This window comes from Taudactylus pleione, unplaced genomic scaffold (genome assembly GCF_031769625.1).
Source record: "Taudactylus pleione unplaced genomic scaffold, aTauple2 ptg000037l, whole genome shotgun sequence".
NCBI classification, from domain to species: domain Eukaryota; kingdom Metazoa; phylum Chordata; class Amphibia; order Anura; family Myobatrachidae; genus Taudactylus; species Taudactylus pleione.
The window spans coordinates 17,557,898-17,585,081 of NW_028284439.1; the positions used below are offsets into that span (position 1 = coordinate 17,557,898).

The 27,184-nt window shown below is 41.1% G+C and overlaps 1 protein-coding gene across 9 annotated transcripts in view; it reads right to left on the reverse strand.

The window, feature by feature from the left end:
• Positions 1-875: 875 nt before the first annotated feature.
• The window catches only part of TBL1XR1 (TBL1X/Y related 1), a 205,127-nt gene continuing 178,818 nt past the window's right edge, over positions 876-27,184 (reverse strand). For all 9 annotated transcript variants that reach the window (XM_088452418.1, XM_088452424.1, XM_088452417.1 and 6 more), the window contains 7 exons: positions 18,898-18,958; positions 17,704-17,825; positions 12,422-12,496; positions 10,692-10,819; positions 10,442-10,607; positions 6,283-6,384; positions 876-4,578 (listed from right to left, as the gene is read on the reverse strand). In XM_088452418.1, coding sequence (XP_088308544.1) covers positions 4,552-4,578; positions 6,283-6,384; positions 10,442-10,607; positions 10,692-10,819; positions 12,422-12,496; positions 17,704-17,825; positions 18,898-18,958 — 681 coding nt within the window. In that variant the 3' untranslated portion in view covers positions 876-4,551. The remainder of the gene's footprint in view (positions 4,579-6,282; positions 6,385-10,441; positions 10,608-10,691; positions 10,820-12,421; positions 12,497-17,703; positions 17,826-18,897; positions 18,959-27,184) is intronic.

Consider the following 27,184-nt stretch of genomic DNA (forward strand, 5'->3'; position numbering starts at 1 on the left):
AGGTTTGATTATGGAGATTGCATGGCTCTAGTTTCATTTTGTACACCTGTTTGGGCATTTGAATCACACCAATTACAAACACACTAATTAGAAGGGATGTCTACATACTTTAGGCAATTTGGTGTATATATAGGAGTTATTATGCATGCGTAAGGTTAATGCTCAAAAAACTATTTGTGAGGACCGTGCAATTTGTTTCAAAGAATAATTGATCACTTTAGTGACATTAAGAAGCTGTTGGATTAATAAAATGTTAAAAATGCACAGAAATACAAGTACAAGATGAAAAAAAATACATCACCATTTCAATTCAAATATAATCACTATCCTGGGTATGTAATCCTGTATTCTATATGCTGCACTGTACTACCTTGGAGCATGTGCATGTCTTACTACATTACACTTGATGAAGTGTTTTAGTCTTCCTTTACAACCATCAAAGTCTGCACAAATGATTTTTCTAACCTTAACCTGCAGAACAAGGTACTCTAAAAATAAAATCCAAACCGCTGTGAGTTGGCTTTATGGCTCTGCACCTTCACTTTTATCTGTGCTGAAATGACCATGATCATTTTCTGCTTAATACTTGGATTTCTTGAAACTAGGTTCTGCGTGAAAATAGCAACAGATACTTAATATCCTGAATAGTTAATGCAATCATCTAAGCTTGCACCTTAAATTAGCCTGATTTTAATTCAAATTAAACAGATTAAAATTGACAGTGTTCTATAAAAATCAAAATCTAACAGTATATTGTACTATTATTAAGTCAAAAACAATGAATACAATATACACATTCCTCTAACTGGTATATAATGAAAAACCATAATTAGATTCTGAGTGGGGGAATAAAAAGAACTTAAAACTACAAAGTATTAATATCAAAATATATTTTATTCTGGACCTCTTTCAGATCTGATTCAAATTACAGTTGTCAGAGCAATACAATGCAAAAGGTAAATGCAACAGAAAAATGTGTCAAAAACAAGGATAAGTGGGGACAGGGGAACTGGGAAAACTGTGATGTGGAACCAAAATACATCAAAGTGTAATTAAAATGGTCCAGGACAGTACAAACACCAAAAGTCATTTGTTAGACACATTATCATGAAAACCAAACAATAAAAGTATTTGACAAGTACAAAAAAAAATGCAGGGGGCTGGTTCATGTTGGTTAGTTGAATAGCACAAAAAATGATGCAGACTTGTGATTCCAGTGCTGCTGATAGGCTCACAGAATTAGACCCACAGGAATTGTGGGTTCAGAAATAGATCACACCTATACAGAGAAATTAAATTGTTGGATTCCACTACTATGCCAATACTTTTGCAATGTGTCCATAAAAATTGTACATCCCTTGTTTAAAATGTGTAAGATAGGTAACCAATGATGGCTGCACAGGAAGTGAATTAAGAAAAGAAAAGGTGACCTAGTCACCTGGTCTAAAAATGGATGTGGATATTTACAAGGATGTGAGATAAAAAGCACCACTGTAGGAGGATAAGCAGAACACAAGTTTTAATTTCCAAATAAAATCTAAACAGTTGGGAGTTATTCGTACTAGGAAGAGCTGAAGTAATAAGAACAAAAAAAAAAATGAAAGCAATATTTCCTTTAGAATGTAGCAGTACTTAATTAGCAGTGTTTCCATAGCGTGTTTTTCTTTACAAAAAATGTAAAATAAAAAAACTTCTGAATGTTATATTTTACTCTTAATCAGACGTACTTAAACTGTTTCACTTAGGCATGTAAATAGGTTTTTAAAATATGAAAAATAAATGGTGTCGTTTGGGCAAGATTGCGCAAAGGCAGTGATACTACTTCAATCAAAGTGTATCAGCATTGGAAAAAACACAATAAAACCTTATTTATATCTTTTCCTGGGAGCGCTTGCTTCTTAATCATTATTGCACACATTTCTCTAACATAAGCCACATACATCGTCTTCTACCAAAGATAACAGATATTTATTTAGCTTTTTAAACTATAAAAAAAAAAAATTTACATTGTAACAATGCATAAAAAAAAAAAAAAAAAAAGTGGTCAGCGGTGGACTTTAAAGTAAATATACAGGCATATTGAAAATGTTGTAAGAAATTTCCAAACAAGCCACTGGCCATAAAATGAAGATTGATTCAACGATGATAGAAAACATTCATATTAAAAACATCCTAGCTGCATTTAGGTTTAATCTACCAAAATCTAACAAAAAAACCTAGGCCAGGGAAACTAAGCAAGACAAAAAGGGATTTCTGAAGAAATGCTTAAACATACATTTGCAAAACTTTCTATTTCTTTGTGTAGAGATATTCAGTATTTTTTTCCCCTCTTAGAAATTTACAATTCTTAAGAATAAAAGGTTTCTACATCTGAAATAGAACACCTAAAACTGGTGACGTTCAGATGCAGAAACATGTTCACTGTTTTTCTCCATACACCACATAGCATCGCGAAACAGCATAATGTAGTTCCCGATTTCTGCTATTAGCCATAATGGCACTCCAGGAAGTGTGTTACTTTCCTTACATGCATGCAAATGGCAACAAGCAGCATCAAAAAGTAATTTATTCAATTCCTAGATCAAAGTAAGGGACACACAAAATCCATTAATCTGTGCACAAATTGTTTTAAAAGAAAACTAACCTCTTGCCCACCAGGAAAATTGTGGCAGTGCTACTACTTGCACAACACCATTCTGCATTCAGCAGATAAAGAAGGTACATGCCTCTTAACAGAAAACAGGAAAAAATGCCTGTGAAATTAAACCAATTTACAACTTGGTAAAATATTTTAATGGTCTGCAGCCAAAAGTGAGTTTGCTATAGACTGTTTTACAATGACACCATACTAAGGGACCACTGATCTATAAAGAATATTCAGAAAACAAGTGTAGTGCATATTTATTTTCACAGCGTTTGAAACGTCCTCTGCAGTACATTGCTCTACAATTGCTCCAGTCATGCAGATCTTTATGGTCCTTAAGTGGTTATAGTCTCTACATTTTTAATAAAAAAAAAAAAAAAAAATTCAGATAAAAGGCTTGTGACAAATTACCATGCTTGTTTGATTTACAATAATGTATTAGAACTTTTTTTTAAACATTTCATCCAACCACCAGACCATTTCTGAAAACAGGAAACATAGCTCAACTATGCTGTTTAAATTCAAGAGGTGGCAAGGTTTGTTTCTAATATATATATATAATTTTTATGCTTTTTTTTTTTTTTTACATACAATATGAAAACCATTATAAAATCTAACGGGGGAGAAAAAGCAGTCATAGTTACTATTTTGAATAGCAGCATAGAACATGTATGTTTTCTTTTAAAATGTTCTTAACTAGTTGCTGAAATTCAATGTATAAAAGAACGATCAGCCTAAAGTGGAACAGGTGCTTATCGCTTAAGACCTGCATTAAAAATAAGGCTTAAAATACGTCAATTTGAATTTGATGAACCACTTGGACAATGGTAATAATATACGTATACAAGGGTACTTTTCTCTTTATGGCAAATTAACAAAAATAGTGTTTCAATATACCTTTAACATTGGAATTTGAGGACTCCCATCATGTTGGTTTATTGAATATACATGTGTTCCTAGTATCCTTTAAAAACTTCCTGATTCATAATGGGATGACATCATGAAAAATGTGGGCAAGTTATAATACAAAAAATATGTCAAACATAAGGGGGTGCTTTGCTCCCATCACAGTAGTGCACAAGAAAACCATAGCACGTGTATGGTTTAAGAACAGACAATTGTGTCAGCTGTCTAATCTTTATTATTTATGCCCTTCAGTTTTGGCAGATTTATGTCCCAAAAAAGCATTCGCTATGTCACCATAAAATAAAACAGAAATTTACCTGCAATTGGTATTTGAGCTCATTGTGACAATTTGCATCTGGTACAAGCATTATATTATGTTGCACATTTATTGTACCAAGTCAAATTTGTCTTCTATTCCTGTGAACAATCGAATTACTGTATACAAAGCAAAAGTCAACGGCGTAAATAAATGAAGAAAAAGGGTTATTCTATGCAGCCATCAGATACTCCTTCCTAAGCCCCAAATGTAATGTTTCAAACCAAAGAACAAACTATTGCTTAAGTAAATAGCCAGTGTTCTCTGTACAGGTAACGGACTTTAAAAAAAAAAAGACAAAAATAAAAACGTATTCAGGATGGGAAAAGTAAAAAAAAATGCTGAATGTATTTTGACCACCATCTTCAAAATTTGGTACATTTAAGTTCTCTATGCGCGCATGTCCGGTGCCTTTCCCTTCCTCTCCTGATGTTGTGAAGAAAGCAGCTTCCAGCACACAGAAACTAACCAGATGTGACACAAGAACTTTGTCCTCGATGAGGTGCAACATTTTGCAGGGATCTGCTTGCAAATTTATTTTAAATATCTAAGAATAGCATTAATTTCAGTTTGGCTGTAGTGGACTGGCCATGGTTAAATGGGACTATAGCAGTACATGGGTCAGGGACAGTCATTTTGGCTATGTACACATTCATAGTCGGTCCATGGCTTCCAACCAGCAGCGCTATTTTCGTAGGTCTAATACACAAACCTATTTTAAAAACAAGAAAATTGCAAGTTAGTTTAACTTTGTGGTATAATATTTGCATACACATTTCTATAAAAAGTTGTAAACTTTTGAAAGCTTTGCATTCGAATAAAAAAAAAAAAAAAAGCAGCAGAAATCCCTACACTGCATAACTGTTGTGAATAAGCAGGAGCAGTTGAAATAGGTATCAATAGTTCTTAACACTTTTCATTTCACAAATGGTATGGAGGAAAGTGGCTTCTTGTGTTCTCCAGAATTCAATTCAGATTACTCACACTTACCCTAACAAGCCTTCAAAACCACCCCTTCATACATCTCAAGTCTCAAAGTACTGTAACTCCTCATCTTCCCCTTAGATTTACCTCTTACCAGAATTTCATGTCTGGAAACCATCTCTCTGCTGCCTACAAGACTTCTCGTACCACTACCCGCTTATGGAATACCCAGTTTCTCAGACAGCCTTTAAATCTTTATCTTTTTGCTGAAAAGCCATCTCTTTATTAGAGCTTACCCTATTCCCATCTACAGTATACGACATACTCTAATACATCTGCACAACTGTCATAGTCTACACTCTGTGACACACTTGCTCCTCTTGTTCTAGCTAGACTGTAAATCTCTCATGTGCAGGGCTCTCCCAACCTAGGCCTGCTTCTATTGTATGTGCATGATTTACAGTACACATGTCCTGTTTACCTCACTGTGCTGCACAAACAAAGAGCAATGGTGACCAACACATTTTCTTGGGACAGCATTCTGGTAACGGCACCTTATGTCACATACAGGGCAGGCTATTGGGGTGTTCGACGACTGCGGTCGAACAGGGGCGCCACCCATCCTGATTTCAGCGGACAGTCCCATTTTTTGTGCACTGTCCTGCTGTTCCATGCGCGGGCCAAAGTTTCCCGCGGGTGGTCAGGAGGTCCCTACATGGAGGTTGGATGCTGGCGAAGCTGAATGGATGCCGCATGCAACGTTCATTCAGTGCTGGGAGACGGCTGGGGGAAGCCCAGCTGGTGACGTAGTGCTGAGCTTTCCCCCAGCCTGACGTGAATAGGAGGCATGCCATATGGGCACGCCCCCCACTAATGCCATATAGGGGGCGTGGCCTATAGAAATCAGGCCATGCCCCCTTTTCAGACACGTGCAGCTGGAGCCGGCCCTGGTCACATAAGATGAGAAAACATCAGCATTTTGTAGCTTCGGAATGTAGTTTTGAAGCATTGCACTTCTGTTATAGAATTTGATGATGATTCTGGTTCTCGCTCAGGTGTATATAATAATGCGAGCATTTTGCAGCTCTACAAGAGGCATTAAAATTAGCGGGCAAATTACAAATCAAATGCATTTTTTTATGTTTTTCTTCTGCAGTAAATACAAAAGAGCAGTTTTGCAATAGAACCCCCCAAGACTACAAGGATTATTCTAAAAGGGTCACTCCACGGAGAATAAAATGGAAAACAAAGGAAGAGGGGGGGAGAATTATAGAAGAATGCCACCTTTGATCACAACCAGATATATGGTGCTTCAAAATAATTTGACTATCTTTAAAATTAAAAGAATATAACATTTATGACTTCAATTAATGAGCATTACTCAATTTGGCCTCAATTGTCCTGAATGAGTTAAACATGTACTTTAAAATACACAATTTGCAATGCAAGAGTTTTTTAGGGTTTAGATGTGTGAAAAATATTTCATACTTACTGAACCATCTGATGCACTTGCCCCAACTTTGTCTCCTGCTGCATTCCAACAAACTTCAAATATGCCCCCTGTTCCCCGATAGCTGTGAACTAATGCACCCGTCTGAAGGAGGGGAAAAAAAAAAAGCTATTTAACATGATGAAATGGGTTTGTTTAATACATTTAATACTATGTATGGGGATATCGGATGCATAATAACTGTGCTGTCATTTAAAATTGCCTAACTTTCAAAACTGATGTACTGACTCAACTTTCTGAAAGTTTACTACTGTAACAAAGACATACTGACTGCAGTTAAAGCAGACATTGACATATACAGTTGCTCAAGCTTTCTCAACTGAGAAACATTAAATATATAACATGCAGTAATGGACAGTCTAAGGTAACATGTAAAGAAACACTTTACAGGTATTTCAGAGCATCATATACAGATGTGCCCTCATACTCAATTGCCAGAGTCACATCAAACAGCCCTCGTAGGCGCGCCAGGTCCCGGGAACTCTGCATGCATCAAGCGTCTTTTTTGAGTCTCTCTTAAATATGTGGATCTTAGGGGGTCAATCCAATTAGGTGCGAATTGCGAGTAGTTTGTTCCCTGAAATTTGCAGACTTCGCATCGAAGCGCGCTCCCGAGAATTCTCCAATCCAAAAATAAAATGCTTATTCACACTACTCACAATGGAGGGGTGCGGAATGACTGCCAATTGAGATTTGAGAGAAGTGCATGAAAAAGTGGAGACACCATCCTGGACCCCCCAAAATGTATAATTTCTTTAACAGGACCATATAGAAGGCTGTTTGTGGGCATTAGGAAGGTACTGTAGGTTTTGAAATGGTGTCAAAAGGCTGATTTTTTTTTTTTTTTTAAATGCAAGAAAATGATAAATTAACTTTTTTCATTTAATCTCAAACTAATTAAATTAAAAATGCAAAAAAAAAGTAGGAAAAATTTGACTTTGGGGTACTTTGAGGGCATCTTACAATAAATATTATAAAAAAATATTTTTTAATTATAAAAATATTGCAATTAAATTTTGGGTACCTAAACTAACGAAACAAGTTGATTTTGGTGTAATTTGAGGACTTTTTTTTTTTTTAACCCCAAAAAATGACATGTAATTATTGGACTAATCAAGCTAATTGGAAACTTCCAAATGCCTAATTAGTCATTAAGGTGGGGTGTCCAAGGGGTTCAGCACAGTGTCCCGAAATTTTAACCTTAAAATAAAGACTTTCCTTTCCATCTCTCACCCTCAGGGAGGTGCGAATGGAAAGATGTGAATTAAGTCTGACTGATTCAGTGCAAGATGCTAATTGGATTGCAAAAAAATAGCAACTTGCACCTAATTGAATTGACCCCTTAGTCGCAATGCGATGAGACATAACAGCTTAACAAGACTGCACTAATTTATTATGCGACATGTACATCTATGCGCAAATAGGTCTGAATCTGTGTATGAAGTGCTACAATGCAGCGTCCAGAGCTTTTTTTTTATTCACGTCAAATTCCGTTGTGCTTCATCTGCGACTTCGTACATATTTAAAACTAATCCCTGCACGTTTTAAGTCGCAGACTGGCATCTCTGGTACAGATTGAGTGGTGTTTCACTGTGTCTGTTGAGCAAATAAGACATGAATTTAAAGAAAAAGTCACTATGCGGCGGCTCACTCAAGCCAGGCGTCATCAGGTTAATCAGATTGGAATGTTTTTGTTTCTTCATGTTGTTATTTATTTTTTTTATTAGAGTCCTGTGTTACAGAGGTGTCCTCATACACTTAGCCTCAATACCCTATGCATGGGGTATTAAGGCTAGTTGTATGAAGATGCTTCTCTAACACAGTATTCTATACATTGAAATAATTATAAAAAAAAACATGAAGAAACAAAAACATTCCAATCTGATTAACCTGAGGAAGCTTTAAGATCAGTTTCTTAAACACAAAAATAAAATAAAAATAAGACCATAGGGCTGTGGACAACATTAATTTATAAGAGGCCATATGTGTACAACTTAAATGGACAATGACGACAACACTATTCAGAATACAACTTATTTTGTGTGTATGTTAAATGAAGGTGTAAAAGGTTTTCAAAATGTTAAGTCAGACCACTGTTCTTAACAGAATTATAAATCATACTGACATAATTACACGAACGGCAATATATCTATAGTGCATCGCCGGGTGTGTACGGCGGATATGTCCGAACTACATCATTCACAGACCTATGCAATCTCAATGCACAGCCGAGCAGATGGCCGATACATAATCGGAGATAGACCGATTTTATATATATATATATATATATATATATATATATATATATATATATATATATATATATATATATATATATGTGTATACATCAGGCAGACAAATTGGTAAGTGTGTATACACTTACCAATCGTCACATAGGTCGGCGTGCCCATCGACCTAGTGTGTACCCATCTTTATTTCACCAACATCCTCCTGCCCTAACCTCACCCACCTCCCCTCCTGCCAGCACCTGAAGCAAAGTTGCAGACAGTTGATAAACACAGCCCCCTCCGTGTTTTGTATAGAGAATGGAAGCAGAGACATAACCAGCAAAACATGCAGAATAAGGCAGTCACTGCCCGCCTATTTCTGTGACATAAATTGGACAGAAGTTGGCTGGTCTGTTAAAAAAAAGTTGGTATGTTGGCTGGATGGATGAAAAGTTGGTTAGATGTGTGGGGAAGCGTTAAGCTGCGTACACAATACGACTTTCATCAACAATATGAACGATAAACGTTCATCGTTATATCATGCATTTTTATGTACCCAACGACCTACCAACGATGCGTGTTCCCGCATGGACGATAACTATATCGTTGGGCAACCATGCATGCAGGCCAACCTGGGCGAGATCGTTCATTTTCCTTAGGGGTTTGCGATCGTTGGTCGTTTATCGTTGGTGATATCTTGTGTGTTGATGAACGATATCGTTCATCAAACACACCGGGAAATTCAAGGGAGATCATTCAGCGATATCGTTTGCTGAACAGATTGTCCCGTGTGTACGCACCTTTAATCTGGCCATCCACTATACAATTATCTGTCAGATATCTGTCCAATCTGGCTGGTTGGAATGAAAACCTGGTAATGTATGGGAGCAAATCACAATCGTCCATTTGCTCACAAACACTGAAAAATAGCCAAAAATGGTTGTTCAGACAAATTGGTTAAAACACACACATTTAACCATTTGAAAAAATTTTTTTGTCCTTTTTTCAGTGTTTAAAACCATACGATCGACTGTCATTTGTTCCCATACATCACCAGGTTTTCATTCCAACCAGCCAGATTGGACAGATATCTGACAGAAAATTGTATAGTGGATGGCCAGCTTTAGTTGGACAGACAAGTTGGACGGTTGGTCAGTTGGAGGAAAGTTGGGCTGATGTGTGGCCAGCTTAGGACAGTCACACAAAATGCCATTTAGAAATAATGTCAGGTTTTAATGAAGTCGGTCTTTGATCTTCTTTTAATTATCCGACTTCCTGTAATGCATTAGGTAACTTAATGTTCAATAACATTTTTCCCTGCATAATATTTACAGAAATACAGTCCTCTATAAAATTTCTCATACAAACAGACGAGGTGGGAGAACTTAAATGCATTATATAATATATATATATATATATATATATATATATATATATATATATATATATATAGCTAGAAAATCATAGGAGGCAATTCAGTTAGCTGCAATGGCCGCAAGGTTCCCCTGGCACCTCGCTAACCAACACTGCAGCTACATATTGATGCTAGTTGAATAATGTGTTAGAAAGTGAAGGATCTACTTGGACATCCTGCAATAACAAATTATCCTAATGCAGGTCATACATCTATGGCCCCGATTCTCTGTTCTGCCAATCTGATTGAGGTTGTGACCTCTCAGTGGACTGGTGAAAAACCGCATGTTAAAAATACCTGACTCGACAAATACCTGACTTGATAATCAGGACCATTGTTTGGTCAGGATTGGTGAATTGAGGATTTCCAACATGTTGACTTTCCGATTCCCTGGCAGAAGGAGGAATTAGGGCAATACATTGTGTATGTTATAGGACCCATTACACTACATTACATTAACAATATGTACCTTTCTTGATGTATGTAGACAAAATCATACCTGTGTATTCCAGATGTGTACACATTTGTCAAAGGAACCACTGGCCAGGTACCGGCCATCCGGACTAAAGGCTACACTGTACACGGGTTCCTGATGTTTAGTCAGTGTGTGAATGCAGATTCCTCTATCTACATCCCACAATCTAACTGTAGAATCAAATGATGCACTGTAAAATGTAAAGCACAAGACATTATGTGTTACAGTGTAAAACAACCCTAGCCAAATTCACAAGACCACACATGTGCTTTACCTTGCTAACATTAAATTAGCATTTGGATTATTTGTTCCCGGCCCAGTGGGGCTCCATTTGATGGTATATATCTCTTTGTTGTGTGCTTGTAAGTCATGAACACAACTGTCTTGCTTCATACTCCAGATCTAAAATAAAATAAAATCATAAAAAGCAATTGTAAACAGAGTCCAACACAGAATAATCAACTAAGGGCGGTATTAAATTAGTTTCTCCTCCACAAAAGAGTTCCGCCTACCCGACTTTACGCCCACATCGTGTGTTTTTGCCGCGAAAATATATCGTGCGTGTTCCCGCTTATCGCCCTATTCAATTACTAACCAGGTGAAAACAGCAAGCGGCGTATGTTTATCAGGCAAAAAGTAATGTAAAAATACGGGAAATCAAATCAAAAAGATGCACTAACATTGGGGATCAATGTAGAAGTGTTCCAATAGCCTAATAAAACTATTTGGGATACTGAAGTTGTTTAAAATCCTTGTTATTAGTGACACTGTAAAAGTGGTGAAGAATGGCATTAAGAAGGTCTTTTGGTAAAAATAAGTAATCCAGTCAAATTTGGGGTTCTTGAAAATGGGTGCTAGCATCTTTTAAATTCTCTAAAGTGAAAATTTTAAAAACGTGAACGCACTTGTTGCATGCACCTGCAATCCCCAAAACACCTGACCCATCCTTGCAGACCCCTAAGGAGGATATTTCGCTGGTTTATATGTTTGTCCCCCCACTTTTTCGCCCCCAAAATGAAAGTACTTTTTTGGGGTGTTAAGTTTTTCCCCTTGATTTTTTGACACAGAACCATTGGGACATCCCCCCAACGGACAACTGAGTGGTTTCCCCACGTTTACACCCCAAAATAAAAAAGTTGCACTTTTTTTCTTTTCCCGCTATTTTTCCTGCTCTTCTTAGGCAAATTTTTTCTGACTATTACATTGCATTGACTTTCTGCATAGGCGAAAACCCGCTGGAATTAAATTTGGAGATAAGTTCCAACCACGTGAAAAGCCCCGATCCGCGATATTTTTCCGTGGAAACGGCTTTTCGCTTCTAATTCTTTAATGCATTTTAAATGATGTGTTACTTATACTCTATTAAATACAACATATAATTTCTGTTTTCTGTGTGTCTTAATAATGTAATAGCGCTCGTTCCCTGAGATTGATTATTATTAAATTCTTAACTGCTGTAATTAAAAGGCATATAACTTCAAAACCAAAACTAAGACTTGGAGGTTCTTTACACCCATGACATCAATTAATATACCAAATTTCATTACAATCTGAAACGATCAGGTTGAAACTATTGATTTGGTGTGGAATAACCTATTTTTTGCCTTCATGGTTTACAATACTCAATTTGCAGATTAATTTTATACATTTCCCTATAATAAATGTACAATTTTACCAGTAACTTAAAAACATTACTAATGTAAGGCATTTAAAATCAATTTACAGATAAGGACATCAAATCACATCTATCACTCTAAGCTTCTGAAAAAGTTTTAATGACATGAAGTCAGCAAATATATCTGCATTAAAATTAAATCTTTTCCATAGAGCACCAAGAGAAGGGATGGAACTTTTGAGAGCAAGAACACATTGTATACAGATGAATAGCTAGGTTCCTCAACTGCTGATCTTCTAAAGAAATTGTATCAATTTGATAACTACTCTGCTTGAATTGATATTCACAACTTTATAAACAAATCAAAGTATATATTTTATTAAGTGTACCTTCAATGTCATGTCATCAGAACACGATGCCAGGAGATTACCAGTGGGATCCCACTTTATTGCATTCACTTCATTCTAGAAAAAAAAAAAAGCAAATAGTCATACCATGTAATAACCATAGTGTAAGCAATGCAAAGAACAATGGGATATCACAATCATACATATAAAAATATCTTTCTATTAGTCCACACAATATTTTTATACAGAAGATGTCTGGAGATGGTTGTGTGTGTACTTATACTTTGCAAGTATTATAACAAGGGCTATATTATAATGTACCCCATACAGTGGGGCAAAAAAGTATTGGACAGCCACCGATTGTGCAAGTTGTTGCACTTTAAAAGATGAGAAAGGTCTGTAATTTCCATCATAGGTACACTTTAACTGTGAGAGACAGAATCAGAACAAAAAATTCCGGAAATCACATTGTATGATTTTTAAACAATTTATTTGTATATTTTTTCGGGAAAAAAAAAAAAATGAGATATGGTAAGAACTTACCCTTGTTATCTCTATTTCTACGAAGTCCATAGGGTTCCACAGAATACCTTGGGTATAGGTGTGACGTCAGTCGCTGGGCACCATAGAGTTAAGCTTTTCAGCCTCCCAGGATGCACTAGGGTCCCCCTCCTATACCCCGCCCCCGAGCCAAGGCACCTCAGTTAGTTATCAAGCCATAGGCCGGAGGAGGAGAAGGAAGAGAGAGAACAAAGATCTGGACACATACAAGAATCACATTCTCACCAGAGGGAGACGGAAAACCGGTGACCAGAGCAAAGCCCATCTGCAGCACAGGTGCGACAGGGCGGGAGTCCTGTGGAACCCTATGGACTTCGTAGAAATAGAGATAACAAGGGTAAGTTCTTACCATATCTCATTTTCTACTTCAGGGTCCATAGGGTATCCACAGTATACCTTGGGGATGTCCCAAAGCAGTATCCTTTAAGGGTGGGGACGCTCCTGTGCAGAAAGGAGAATCCGCCGCCCGAAGGAAGCATCCTGAGAGACGAAGGTGTCAAACCTGTAATACCTCACGAAGGTATGGACAGAGGACCACGTAGCAGCCTTGCAGATCTGAACTGCCGAGGCACCACGTCGAGCTGCCCACGAAGAACCCACAGACCTAGTGGAATGAGCCTTCAGAGAAGGAGGAACCGGTAGGCCTTCATGAAGATAAGCTTCAGAAATAGCCATACGGATCCAGGCTGCCAAAGTTTGCTTTGAAACAGGCCAACCCTTTTTACGGAAGCCATAGAGGACAAACAAAGCGTCCGACTTCCTAAACGAAGAAGTGCGGTCAACATAAGTCCTTAAGGCCCGCACAACATCCAAAGAGGCCTCACCCACGGAAAGACCCGGTGAGTTAAAGGCCGGAACAACGATTTCCTCGTTAACATGAAACTGGGAAACAACTTTGGGAAGAAACTCGGGCCGAGTGCGGAGCACTGCCCTTTTCCCATGAAAAACCAAGAAAGGGGGTCTACAAGAAAGAGCCCCTAACTCAGAAACACGTCTGGCCGAAGCAATAGCCAGAAGGAAAACAGTCTTAGCTGTTAGCCATTTAAGATCCACTGAGCCCAGTGGTTCAAACGGCGGTCCTTGGAGAGCCCTCAGGACCACAGCCAAATCCCAAGGCGCCACAGGTGGAACAAAGGGCGGCTGAATGCGGAGAACACCTTGCATAAAGGTGCGCACATCCGGGATTGTAGCAATCCTACGGTGAAACCAGACAGATAGGGCCGAAACCTGTACCTTCAAAGAAGCAAGGCGAAGCCCATGATCTAGTCCCGCTTGCAGAAAGGCGAGAATCCGAGACAGACGAAACTCCCGCGGTGCATAACCTCTCGGTCGACACCACTGGAAGAACGTATGCCACACGCGATGGTATATCCTCGCGGAAGACGGTTTCCGAGCTCGCAACATGGTACGCACCACAGAGCTGGAAAATTCCCCGGGACCTCAGCATGGCCGTCTCAACAGCCACGCCGTCAAAAACAGCCGAGTCAGGTCCGGGTGAAGACAAGGACCCTGAGACAGAAGGTCCGGTCGTAGCAGCAACCGCAGAGGACTGTCTACGGACAGACCCTGAAGGTCTGAGAACCAGTGCCGTCTGGGCCACGCGGGAGCTATCAACAGGAGCGTCCCTCCTTCCTGTTTGAATTTCCGGATTACCCGTGGAAGAAGGGAGACCGGAGGGAACAGGTATGCGAACCGGAACGTCCACCGGACGGACAGAGCATCCACAAGAGACGCCCCTTCGTCTCTTGTGCGAGACCCGTACACCGGCAACTTGTTGTTGTGCCGGGACGCCATGAGGTTGATCTCTGGAAGACCCCACCTGCCCACCAGCAGTTGAAAAAAGTCCGGGAGCAGGGACCATTCCCCCGGATGAACGTCCTGGCGACTTAGAAAGTCCGCCTCCCAATTTAGCACTCCCGGGATGAAGACCGCTGATATGGCCGGAAGATTGCGCTCCGCCCAAACCAGGATCCGAGAGACCTCTATGAGAGCCGCCCGACTGCTAGTTCCTCCTTGCCTGTTTATGTAGGCCACGGTGGTAGCGTTGTCCGACTGGACCTGCACGGGGTGACCCTGGAGAAACCGATGTGCCTGCTGGAGAGCATTGAAGACCGCACGGAGTTCCAAGATATTTATTGGAAGCTCCGCTTCTGTCGGCATCCACCTGCCCTGGAACAAGTGTGGACCCGAAACTGCTCCCCAGCCCCTAAGACTGGCGTCCGTTGTCAACAGGACCCAATTTGGAACACAGAACGGACGTCTCTTGTTGAGGTGGGTCGTCTGTAACCACCACGCAAGGGACAGGCGAACCTCCGGGGTGATCACAATCGTCTGGGACTTCAGAGACTGAGGCAGCCCGTTCCACTTGGACAGGATCAGGTGCTGCAGAGGTCTGGAGTGAAACTGGGCGTATTCCACCATGTCAAACACCGACACCATGGAGCCCAGTAACCTCATCGCCGAGTGTAGGGACACCCGGCGGCTGTGCAGACAACTGCGCACCCTTGACTGTAAAGCAGAGATCTTGTCCTCCGTCACGAAGATCCTTTGCTATCCCTAGTCCAATAAGGCTCCAAGATGCAGAATCCTCCGAGATGGGATTAGAGTGGACTTCTGCCAGTTGATTAGCCAGCCGTGCCGTTGCAGCAGTGCAATGGTCAGGTCCAAGTGGCGTAACAGGAGCTCTGGAGATCCTGCCACCAATAACAGGTCGTCCAAGTACGGCAACATGCGGACTCCCTGCAGCCGCAGAGAAGCCGCCATGACCGCCATCACCTTGGTGAAAACACGTGGTGCTGTCGCCAGGCCAAAAGGTAACGCCCGAAACTGGAAGTGGTCATTGCGGATTGCAAACCTGAGGAACTGTTGATGGCGCAAAAGAATAGGGACATGCAGGTAAGCGTCCTGTATGTCCAATGACACCATGTAGTCCCCAGTTTCCAGCGCCAGAATGATGGACCGTAGGGTCTCCATCCGAAACCCGCAAAGACTTGTTGAGTGCTTTGAGGTTGAGAATCGGACGATACGACCCATTGGGGTCACTGTCATGCTGGAAGACCCAACCACGTTGCATCTTCAATGCTCTTACTGAGGGGAAGGAGGTTTTTCCCCAAAATGTCACGATACATATCCCCATTCAATTGGTCGTCCTGTCCAATTTGCAGAAAAGCATCCCCAAAGTATGATGTTTCCACCCCCATGCTTCACAGTGGGTATGGTGTTTTTGGGTTGCCACTCATCATTCTTCTCCCTCACAGCGTGTGGAGTTTATACCAAAAAGTTCTATTTTGGTCTCATCTGACCATATGACATTCTACCAATCCTCCTCTGGATCATCCATATGGTCACGGGTAAACTTTAGACGAGCCTGGACGTGTGCTGGCTTAAGCAGGGGGACCTTTCGGGCGCTGCAGGATTTGAATCCATGACAACGTAGTGTGTTACTAATGGTAACCTTTGAGACTGTGGTCCCAGCTCTCTTGAGGTCATTGACCAGGTACCCCCGTGTAGTTCTTGGCTGATCCCTCACCGTTCTCAAGATCATTGATACCCCACGAGGTGAGATCTTGCATGGAGCCCTGGTCGAGGGAGATTGTCAGTGATCTTGTATTTCTTCCATTTTTTTAATTATTGCGCCAACAGTTGATCTCTTCTCACCAAGCTGCTTGCCTATTGTCGAGTAGCTCATCCCAGCCTTGTGCAGGTCCCTGTTGTCCTTAGACAGCTCTCTGGTCTTGGCCATGGTGGAGAGGTTGCAGTCTGACTGCTTGAGTATGTGGACAGGTGTCTGTTATACAGTTAACCAGTTCAAATAGGTGCCATTAATACAGGTAACGAGTGGAGGATAGATGAAGCTTCCTAAAGAAGAAGTAACAGGTCTGTGAAAGCCAGAATTCTTGCTGGTTGGTAGGTGTCCAAATATTTAATTTTCCACAAGAATATACAAATAATTTGTTTAAAAATCATACAATGCGATTTCTGAAATTTTTTGTTCTGATGCTGTCTCTCACAGTTCAAGTGTACCTATGATGGAAACTACAGACCTCTCTCATCTTTTAAAGTGCAACAACTTGCACAATCGGTGGCTGTCCAAATACTTTTTTGCCCAACTGTATATGTACTGTATATTTTGCTTGTAATATTTTATTTGTGATCCTGTAGGTTCAAATGCCTCAGTGCACAGTCAAATACAAAAGTGATAAGTTTTAATCACAATCCGCATTTATAATGCGGATGTGAGAAACTTTTCACATAAATCTGCAACGTGAAAATTAATATTTTCACACAAATTTGCTATTCTGTTCTTGGCAGGAGCCAAACGATAAGGGCCCGTCCTGGCGAATAACTGGAATCAGTGTGATACTGTAATGAAAAGTTACAGGCGGCATTCAGTGAAAATCCTGCACATATTTAAAGATAAATATGCCCCTTAAGCTGAGTACATATTCTAAGATATATCGTTCCATCATGGATAAGAAAAATATTTCTTACACATCTTATTGTGTGTATCCCCAACCTTTCGCTTACCAGATTGTCCCATCTGCTGTTCTGCACGGCAGATGCGATGATGCAATGAACAACGTGGTGCTCTTAAATGCAACATGTAATAACACATGGCACCATCATACACGGGATCATGCTTGTGTACGGCGCATGATGTACCGTTAAATCGCAGCTGTAGTCATACTGCTATTTTTAGCCAGTTTATTAGAACCAAAATACTCAACTTCATTTTTACTAAAACACAAAACACTTATACTTACTGTGTGTCCCTGGAATGTTTTTATTGGCCTGTCTTGTCCCAATTTGCAGACATGAATGCACATATCTGTGCTACATGATGCAAATGTATTGTTACTTTGCCAGTCCACATCTAATGCTGGTGCTAGAAGGCAAGGCAATAGATAACATCAATTTTTCAACAAATAAAAACAATTAAAAATTCATCCTCCAAAATAAATATGCAAACATTCTATGCAAATCATGCATTCAGCTAAAAATATCCATGTGTTTGGCAAGGAAAATTTAGTGGCAGCTGTAAATAGTAATTCTAAACACACACATACAGGTAAAGCCTGTGTACAAGCCATGTCCATTTTAAATGTCCAATTTATTTTACAGCATATAAAAAAAATCAAACCATCACTATGATCTATTGTATAGGATAGATCGGAAAGAGGTGTTGCATCTGAAGATTGGCTCATGCAGACGTGTGACAAACTGGCCTCTACTTAAAATATATATATTTTTTAAAACAATGTGTGTGGTATATTTTGTAATTTTATTAAAAAAGATACTTAAATTCCAGAGGGCTTCCAGTGGTAGTTGGCAGCTGGGCTTTCACAGACTACAGCCGCAGGAAATAGAATGCAGGGACATCCTTATGTAGCAGAGAGCAGGAGTCCTGAAGTTGATTTTAAGTGACTGTTGGCTTAAGTGGTCATAAGAATTTGCTTAATTTGCAAATCAGTAGGGAATAACCCCATTTCGGATAAATATACTTTTTTTTTTTTTAAACTAAATGCCACACTAAAAGGGGCAATTAAATTCATTTTAGCGTGGCTCTGGTGTAATGGGCGCCCGACGGAGCAATTGAATTGTTGCTGTTAGGACATAAATAACCAAGGGAGCAGACATTTCTGCTCGCACCCTCCAGAGGTGGCAAGCAGAAGTGTGCGATAAGTCTGTGGTTTAGGCACGCTAACAAGGACTTTTTACGCGGCAAAAAAAAAAAAAAATCTAATTGGGCACGATAAAAAAAAAATAATAATTTAGCCAAAGCAAATGCTGGAGAGAAGTAGAATCCCTCCCTGAAATCTGGGCGCAAATAAGACTCCCGATGCTAGTAGAGTCTCACAGTACCAGGCGCGCCTGTTTGACGCGACTGTAGCAAAGACGACTGAGGAAGCATCTGTATTGCTACTCTAATATTTTTACAATTAGAAAAATATATTTACCAGAATGGAAAGGAAACTGCTGTTTTGCTTCCCCTGTGTGTGCATCCCAAATAATTGTTGTCTGTGAAGAGAGAACATAAACAAGTAAAAGTTATTTTAAACTCAACATTTTTTTTTTTTTTTTTAAACTATGCCAATAACTTTCTCAGAAGTATATGGTTGCACAAAGATATATTGTACAGTCTCCCCCTCTAGTTAACAGTGTGCTAAAGCTTTAAAATATATTACACAAGAAAAATAATCATCATAAACTGGAAATAATTTACAGCAAACAATATACAGCCTCTGAGCCAGCTTGTGCTAATGAGGGTGATGTACACTGTGGCCTTTCCTTTGCAATTCTAGTTTAAAATTTTCTTTTCCTAACCTTGTTTTAGGTCAATCAGCTTTTGTTTCTACTGACACCAATTTGCCCCTAAATTCCTAATTAAAAGGTTCTACTAGGCCCTGCCTTGCCGATGTATAATTGAAGATGGTCTCACCACTGTCAAAGTCCCATCCCTGAACAGATATCTGGAACTATTGCTCATTGAGGACCAGAAAATGTTTTCTGAGCCCTTCTGATTGCACACCACCGCTTACCTGCTCAGTTCCATGTGGCTCTGCCGCCACTTACATTCTCCTTTCTACTTCTGTTCCATCTCTCATGCTGTTAGTGTCCCATATCCCAACATATGTCTGCTTGTCACAGAGCAACCTGCTTATCTCTAGCTTTCACTCATTTTCACATAGAATCCATATACACTTTCTAGTAGGTATAAGTTCACCATCCAGAATCTTAACACATCAGCATTGTGAATGTTGACAGACAGAATGTCGACAGCTGATATTATAGAGGCTGCAGTTAGGGTTAGATGAAGCATTAACGGTAAAACGCACTGTCAACATACCATGTCGGTGTAGACTTCTGACATTCTGAATGTCAAATTTTTGTATCACACCCTTTTAGTGTGTCACTATTATTAGTTTCACTAGGTCACAGTGTGATGTCCGAACTGATACTTTATTTGCATTCATAATTCTGTATATTATACTAATTTGTGATCACCAATGCATATTATTTTACTTAACAAAAAAAAAAAACACACAAGAAAAGACATGTACAGATGTGTCCGTATGTGTCCTTATACAGCTCTGCTGCAGTCACACTAAAAAGCCCATCTTGGCGTGCCAGGACCCATGATACTCTGTTCACACCAACTGTCTTGACTTTGTTTTGCAGAAAATGCATTGCGATCTGACTAGGGCACACCAGTATACTGTGCCGATTCTTTTGATATGCAACACGTGTGTGTGTGTGTGTGTGTGTGTGTGTGTGTGTGTGTGTGTGTGTGTGTATATATATATATATATATATATATATCTCTATATCTCTGTGTGCGACAGTCTCTGAAACTGTATACAAAGTGCTATAATGCATCAGCCACAGCTTTTTTTTTTTCAATCCAATTTCCGTTCTGGTTCATATACGGAAGCTGATGCACAAATATACACAGGTGTCGCATATCAAATGAATCAGCAGAGTCTACTTGGGCATCGTAACATTTATTTATTTATTTTTATGAAAAAAAAACAGACGCTAGCAGAGGACCTGCCAGCTCAATCACGCTAGGCAAGTTGTGCTGCGTGGTGAATTGAGGCAGATGTACGAGGACACATGAGTGTACTCCAGGTGGGAATTTATGTGTATTCCAACTTACCTCATGGGTAACAAAAAAAATAAATAAATGGGAAACACACACAATGTATCCTCTGATCTAGAATTTGTTGTAATTTCAAACGGAAGCACTAACCCTGAACTTTTTCATGACAGATAAAATTATTTTCCAACTTCAAACATCAGGCGATTCATTTACTGATCTGCACGTGGCCTTGTGCTGCTTTCACTGAACACAATGCTTTTGCCTTTTAGCAATATATTTAATTAATTTTCATTGGCCTTCAATTTGATACAAAGCTGCACTCTGGATACAGACTGCACAGAGTTGGGTTGTATTGAAAGAGAACGAAAATATACAATATCAACTATTCTGCTCACCATAATGCACAGCTAAAAAATATTGAGAAGCTAGACAAAAATCTAAAAAAAAAAAAAGATATGAGTGCACCTCCAAGCTAGCTAAAGAAACTCGGCTGGAAGTAGCAAACCTCTGCAAGCCATCTTGCAATGACTGGATAAACCATCATGCTATTTTTCAGAACATTAAAGAATCACAAGCATGTCCATCGGAGTGACGTCGGACGGACCCATATTCATATTTTTTATATAATAGAGATATATATATATAACACACACATATACAGTCAGGTGCATAAATATTGGGACATTGACAGAATTTTCATATTTTGGCCTCTATTCACCACCACAATGGCTTTGAAATGAAACAAACAAGATGTGCTTTAACTGCAGACTATCAGATTTAATTTGAGGGTAATTACATCCAAATCAGGTGAACGGTGTAGGAATTACAACGGTTTCTATATGTGCCTCCCACTTTTTAAGGGGCCAAAAGTGATGGGACAAACTAAACAATCCTAAATCTAACTTTCACTTTTTAATACTTTAATCCTTTGCAGGTGATTACAGCCTGAAGTCTGGAACGCATAGATATCACCAGACGCTGGGTTTCATCCCTGGTGATGCTCTGCCAGGCCTCTACTGCAAATGTCTACAGTTCCTGCTTGTTCTTGGGGCATGTTCCCTTCAGTTTTGTCTTCATCAAGTGAAATGCATGCTCAATCGGATTCAGATCAGGGGATTGACTTGGCCATTGCATAAGATTCCACTTTTTAGCCTTAAACTCTTTGGTTGCTTTTGCAGTATGCTTTTGGTTATTGTTCATGTGCACTGTGATTTGGATGTAATTACCCTCAAATTAAATCTGAAAGTATGCAGTTAAAGCACATCTTGTTGGTTTAATTTCAAAGCCATTGTGGTGGTGAATAGAGGCCAAAATATATAAATTCTGTCAATGTCCCAATATTTATGCACCTGAGTGTGTGTGTGTGTGTGTGTGTGTGTGTGTGTGTGTGTGAGTGATATATATACACACACACACACACACCTATAAACCTTAATGATGGTCTGCTACACAGATAATTGGCAAGGGAATCCTCCATAATCCAATAACAATATAATGGTGTAGGGGTGAACTTACCAGTCTTCCAATTCTTTAAAAGTCAAAATCTTTATTCCAACATATTAAAAATATCTCTGATGTTTTGGTCCTACAATAGACGCGCACAGTTACAGCGTGAACCTAATCCAGATGGTGTACTATACACTGCATTTGTAATGACGCAATCTTTCTCTGGAACCAGACTGACAATGCAGAAACCTGCAGTCTCAAAGTGACCAGGCGGCGACCAAGGTCTAACCCAGCCTGGAGAAAAGCCAGTACCCGGGAAACCCTAAACACCTTAGGGTCATACTTTCTGTGGGAAAACCATTGACCAAAAGAATGCCAAACCCTGTAATAGATGTGGGCAGGCTTTCGTGCCCTAAGCATCGTTTGAATAACAGAGCTTCAGAAACCTTTGGCGCTTAAGATGGAAGATTCAAGAGCCACGCTGTCAAAGTCAGATGAGGTAAATCCGAATGCCAGCAGGGACCCAGCGTTAACAGATCCTGCTATACAGGAAGAGGACACGGACTGTCCATGGATAGATTCTGGATGTCGGTGAACCAATAATGTCGGGGCCAAGCCGGAGCCACTAGTATTACTGTTCCGCCTTCCTGTTTGAATTTTGTGAGGACGCTTGGGAGGAGGGAAATTGGAGGAAAGAGATACACCAGCTTAAAGTCCCATCTTACTGCCAGTGCATCCACGAATGCTGCTGATGGGTCTCTGGACCTGGAGACTTTTTGGTTGTGACATGATTCCATGAGGTCTGTCTGGTAGACCCCATTTGTTTACCAGGAGCTGAAACACACTCGGATGGAGAGACCACTCTACGGCGTGTATGTCCTGACGATTTAGGAAGTCTGCTTCCCAATTGAGGACTCCTGGTATGAATATTGACGAGATGGTCGGAAAAAGACGTTCTGCGCAAATCAGAACCTTTGTTACTTCCTTCATGGTTGCATGACTTTGCGTGCCTCCCTGATGATTTTGATAGGCCACTGTAGTCGCATTGTCGGACTGGATCTGGACCGGCTTGCCTTGGAGCAGGTCCTGTGCCACGATCAGTGGTTTGTATACTGCTCGCAGTTCCAGAATGTTTATTGGCAGATGACCTTCCTGATTTGTCCATCTTCCCTGAAAGGTGTGATGACCTGTCACTGCCCCCATCCGCGAAAACTGGCATCCGTGGTGAGAAGCACCCAATTTGGAATCCAAAACGGGCGCCCTTTACCCAGATGATCCTTTTTCAGCCACCACAGGAGGGAGACACGAACCTCTGGAGCGAGAAGGACCATCTGAGAAGGACCATCTGGGACCATATTAGCCTATACGTTCCACCTAGAGAGAATCAATCTTTGCAGAGGCCTCGAATGAAACTGAGCATACCCCACCAGGTCGAAGGTGGATACCACTGATCCCAGGACCTGCTTTGCTGATAGAATGGATAACCTTCGCTTGCGTAGCAGTTTGTTTACTCGCAAAGATAGGGCAGCAATCTTGTCCTCTGGTAGAAACAGCCTTTGTACCTGAGAATCCAGAAGTGCTCCCAGATGTATCATCTGCTGTGTTGGAGAAAGAGGATTTCTTCCAATTGATGATCCAGCCGTGCTTTTGTAGACAGGCTATGGTCAGTTGAAGATGGTATTGTAAAACAACTGAAGTTTGTGCCAATATCAGAAGATTGTCCAGATCTCCCAGACGCCTGAGATAGGTTGTCATGACTGCCATTATCTTGGCAAATACCCTAGGGGGCTTTGAAAGGCCAAAGAGCAGTGCCTGAAATTGGTAATGTTGTTGTAGGACAGCAAACCGTAAAAACTGTTGGTGGGATGGCATTATAAGAACATGCAGATACGCATCCTGAATGTCCAGGTAAACCATAAAATCCTCAGGCTCCATTGCTAAAATAATTGACCGGAGAGTTTCCATACAGAACTTGGGTACATGGATAAACCTGTGGGGGCGTTTTTAGACTTAGAATAGGTCGATGAGACCCATTGGGTTTCTCAACCAAACATAGATTGGAATAACCACCCCTTCCATGTTGTAACACAGGAACCAGGATTAGTACCCCTGCCTTCAACAGGGAGTGAATGGCCTCCTGAAGGGTCAAGGCCTTGACCGCACCTGATTGAGGATCTGTGCAAAAAAACTTCTGGGGAGGATGCCTCCGGAAAGTGATGGCATACCCCTGAGAGACCACTTCTCGGACCCAGGCATCTGTTGTTTGATGGCAGTAATCCGCAAACTGAAGTCAGCCTCCCAACCTGGGATCCCCCAGGAAGAGGCCCGCCCCATCAAGCCAAGAGTTTGTCGTCCGGCTTAAAAGCTGGACGTCTGGCCGACCCAGACCTCTTAGTTTGTCACCTGGATGTCCTGCGAAACTAGACGGCTTGGAGGAAGATTGTTCCTTTGCTTGTCCCTGAGGACGAAAAGGACCAAAAAGAAAACTGCCTAGATTTTATTGTACTCGTAGAAAGCAGACCTGCAGACTTTGAAGCCACCAGAGTAGCTATTATCTTATCTAACCGTGCTCCAAAAAGTATATTTCCATAAAAAGGTAAGGTTTCCAGAGCCTTCTTTGATCCTGTATCAGCTTTCCAGGATCTTAACCAAAGAACCCTGCGCGCCACTACTGAAGCTGCTGATGCCTTGTAAGCTAAAAATCCAGTATCTCTTGCAGCTTCTCCCTAATAGGCCTCTTCCCATAAGTGGGAGATATACATCATCTGTTCTCTGGTAGCATCAGGTAGAGAGTCTGCCAATGCACCTGTCCATTCTTCAACAGCTTTGGCTACCCAGGCTCCAGCCATAGCTGGACGAGTAACAGCTCCATATGAGGAAAATATTGCCTTAAGTTATGTTTCAATTTTCCAATCTGTAGAATCCAAGAGAAGATGCTGACGGAATAGGCAACGTAGCATTTCTTACTAAGTGCATCATGTGAGCATCCACAGTAGGAGGTACCTCCCACTTGGTATATTCAGAAGCTGAGAAAAGGATACAATGATTTTAATCTTTTATTCACATAAAACCGGTTATCCGGGTTACCCCATGCCTCTTCCACAAGCTCCGTGAGCTGTTCAGATTTAGGAAACTCTGTTTTGCCCACCTGCCGGTGTTTAAACACTGGAGCCTTCCTACTAGGGGCTGGTTCATCATCCTGAATATCTAGGATTTAACCAGCCTCACAAAAGAGGAACATCCACTTTGGACAGATGGCCCTCCTCTCCCGAGCTAGACCCTAGAGAAGAACCCTGCGCATCATCTGATTCTTCTGATGATGCGTCTGAATCCATATGCTGAACAGGCCGATAAAAAGTTAACTTTTCTTAGGCCTTAGTAACTACCGGTCTGCTGGCAACAGCTGATTGAGCCATACTCTGACTTGAGTGGGCATAAGCATCCATCCAGGAAGGATGTACAGGAGGTGCAAACATAGCATGCTGTGGGTACCCCATAAAAGGAGGCAGTATGGGAGTAGTCATAAGATCCAAAAACTGCTTCACAACCTAAGACAAGGTGGGCACCCAAGCTGGCTCTTGTACAGGGATTGGTATACTGGACTGGTGAGGTGGTTATTTATTACAGCCTCCCCATCCTGATTCCCTTTACTTTTTGACATATCAATTATAAAAGGTAACAATGCAATGTAATAACCTTCACAAATAACAAATAAATGTGAAGTATAAAGAGAAAACCTACACACCCAGGGGCGTTTCTAGAGAGGAGGGTGCCCATGTGCAGTCTCCGACACGGACCCCCTCCTCTCCGTCCGGTGGCTGGCAGCGCACTGAGATGTGCGCAGCAAGCGCTGGAGTTATAGACTCTGGGCACTAGAGTGCGCCCAGAGTCTATAGAGTATGCGCAGGTCAAGTGGCGGCCATTTTCCCTGTGTTGCGCAAACGACGGGAAAATGGCTGTGGTGGCCATTTTCCAGTAGATTTTACAGCGTCGGGCCCCCGCGCTGACGGGGGACTCTGGAGAGGTAAGTAATACTATGGGTACAGGGTGTGCGGTGCAGGACCCCCCTGGACCCAGGGGCCCGTGTGCCCCGCATCCATTATAGATACGCCCCTGCACACACCTGTAACAGAGTGATGAGAAGAAAACCAGTGATAGTTATAACTGACAGTCAGAAATAAAGGTAGTATTAACACAGCAGCTAGCAAACAGTAACATACAATGCATATGCAAATTTAGTTGCACTGGGTTCTGAATCAACTACTCAAAAAATTATAATTGGTATGATATAGAGCACTATATACCTGGCCCATGGGAGAGGTATACAGGAAGACTAACCCAAAATCTCCTGAGACCAACATCTATAGCAGGGCACAGATGGTGGACTGTGAGCATCTCATATACATGAGGCGGGTAGGAGGAGCGACCCAGACGCGCAATACCTTTGAAGAGACTGCGCCGGGGTCGGAGCTGGCGGGGGAGCGCCTACCTCCCCCTAAGCTGCATCAACCGGCCATGTATGCTGGCCTTGTGGCAGAAGCATCTGCTGCTGATCCCCGGCGTCAGACCATAAGTCCCCAGGGGTCTAGTGAGGATGCGGAGGCACCAGGCCCAGATTGAATCAGTTTCCGGTGCGTCTCCTGCACCAGAAGCAAGGACTGCCACACGCGATTCTCCGTAAGCGAGGAATCGCCTTACCTGACCTATAAATGCGTCCGGTTGCAGTCCAGGTCCCAGCATCGATGCTAGCAAGCTCAGCCGAGACCCGCCGAAATCACCAGCCCTGTTACTATTGTTGCGGCCCAGCGGAGGTAGAGGCTCAGTACTGCCAACCCAAAAACATAGTAAAAAAAAAAAAAAAAAACTTAAAATAAAAAAAAAGTTTAGGACTGCCTGAGCATTCTCCTGTTACAAAGGTGTGTCTCAATCCTGAAGCACCAAACTAACAACTTAAGGCCTGTGGCATACAGTATATGGAGGAGTACCAGAGGCATCCTGGGAGCTGAAAGCTGTAACTGTTTGGTGCCTGGATCTCTCCAACCACATTACTCCCATGGTATCCCTGAGGATGGACCCTGAAGAACAAAGTCCATTTACGACAAGGTATGCAGTGTAGGAATCACGCCAGGAGTCTTGCGGCCACATGATGCAAAACCTATAGGTGTATGGGGACACATCTGTAGGTCTTTTCCGCTTAA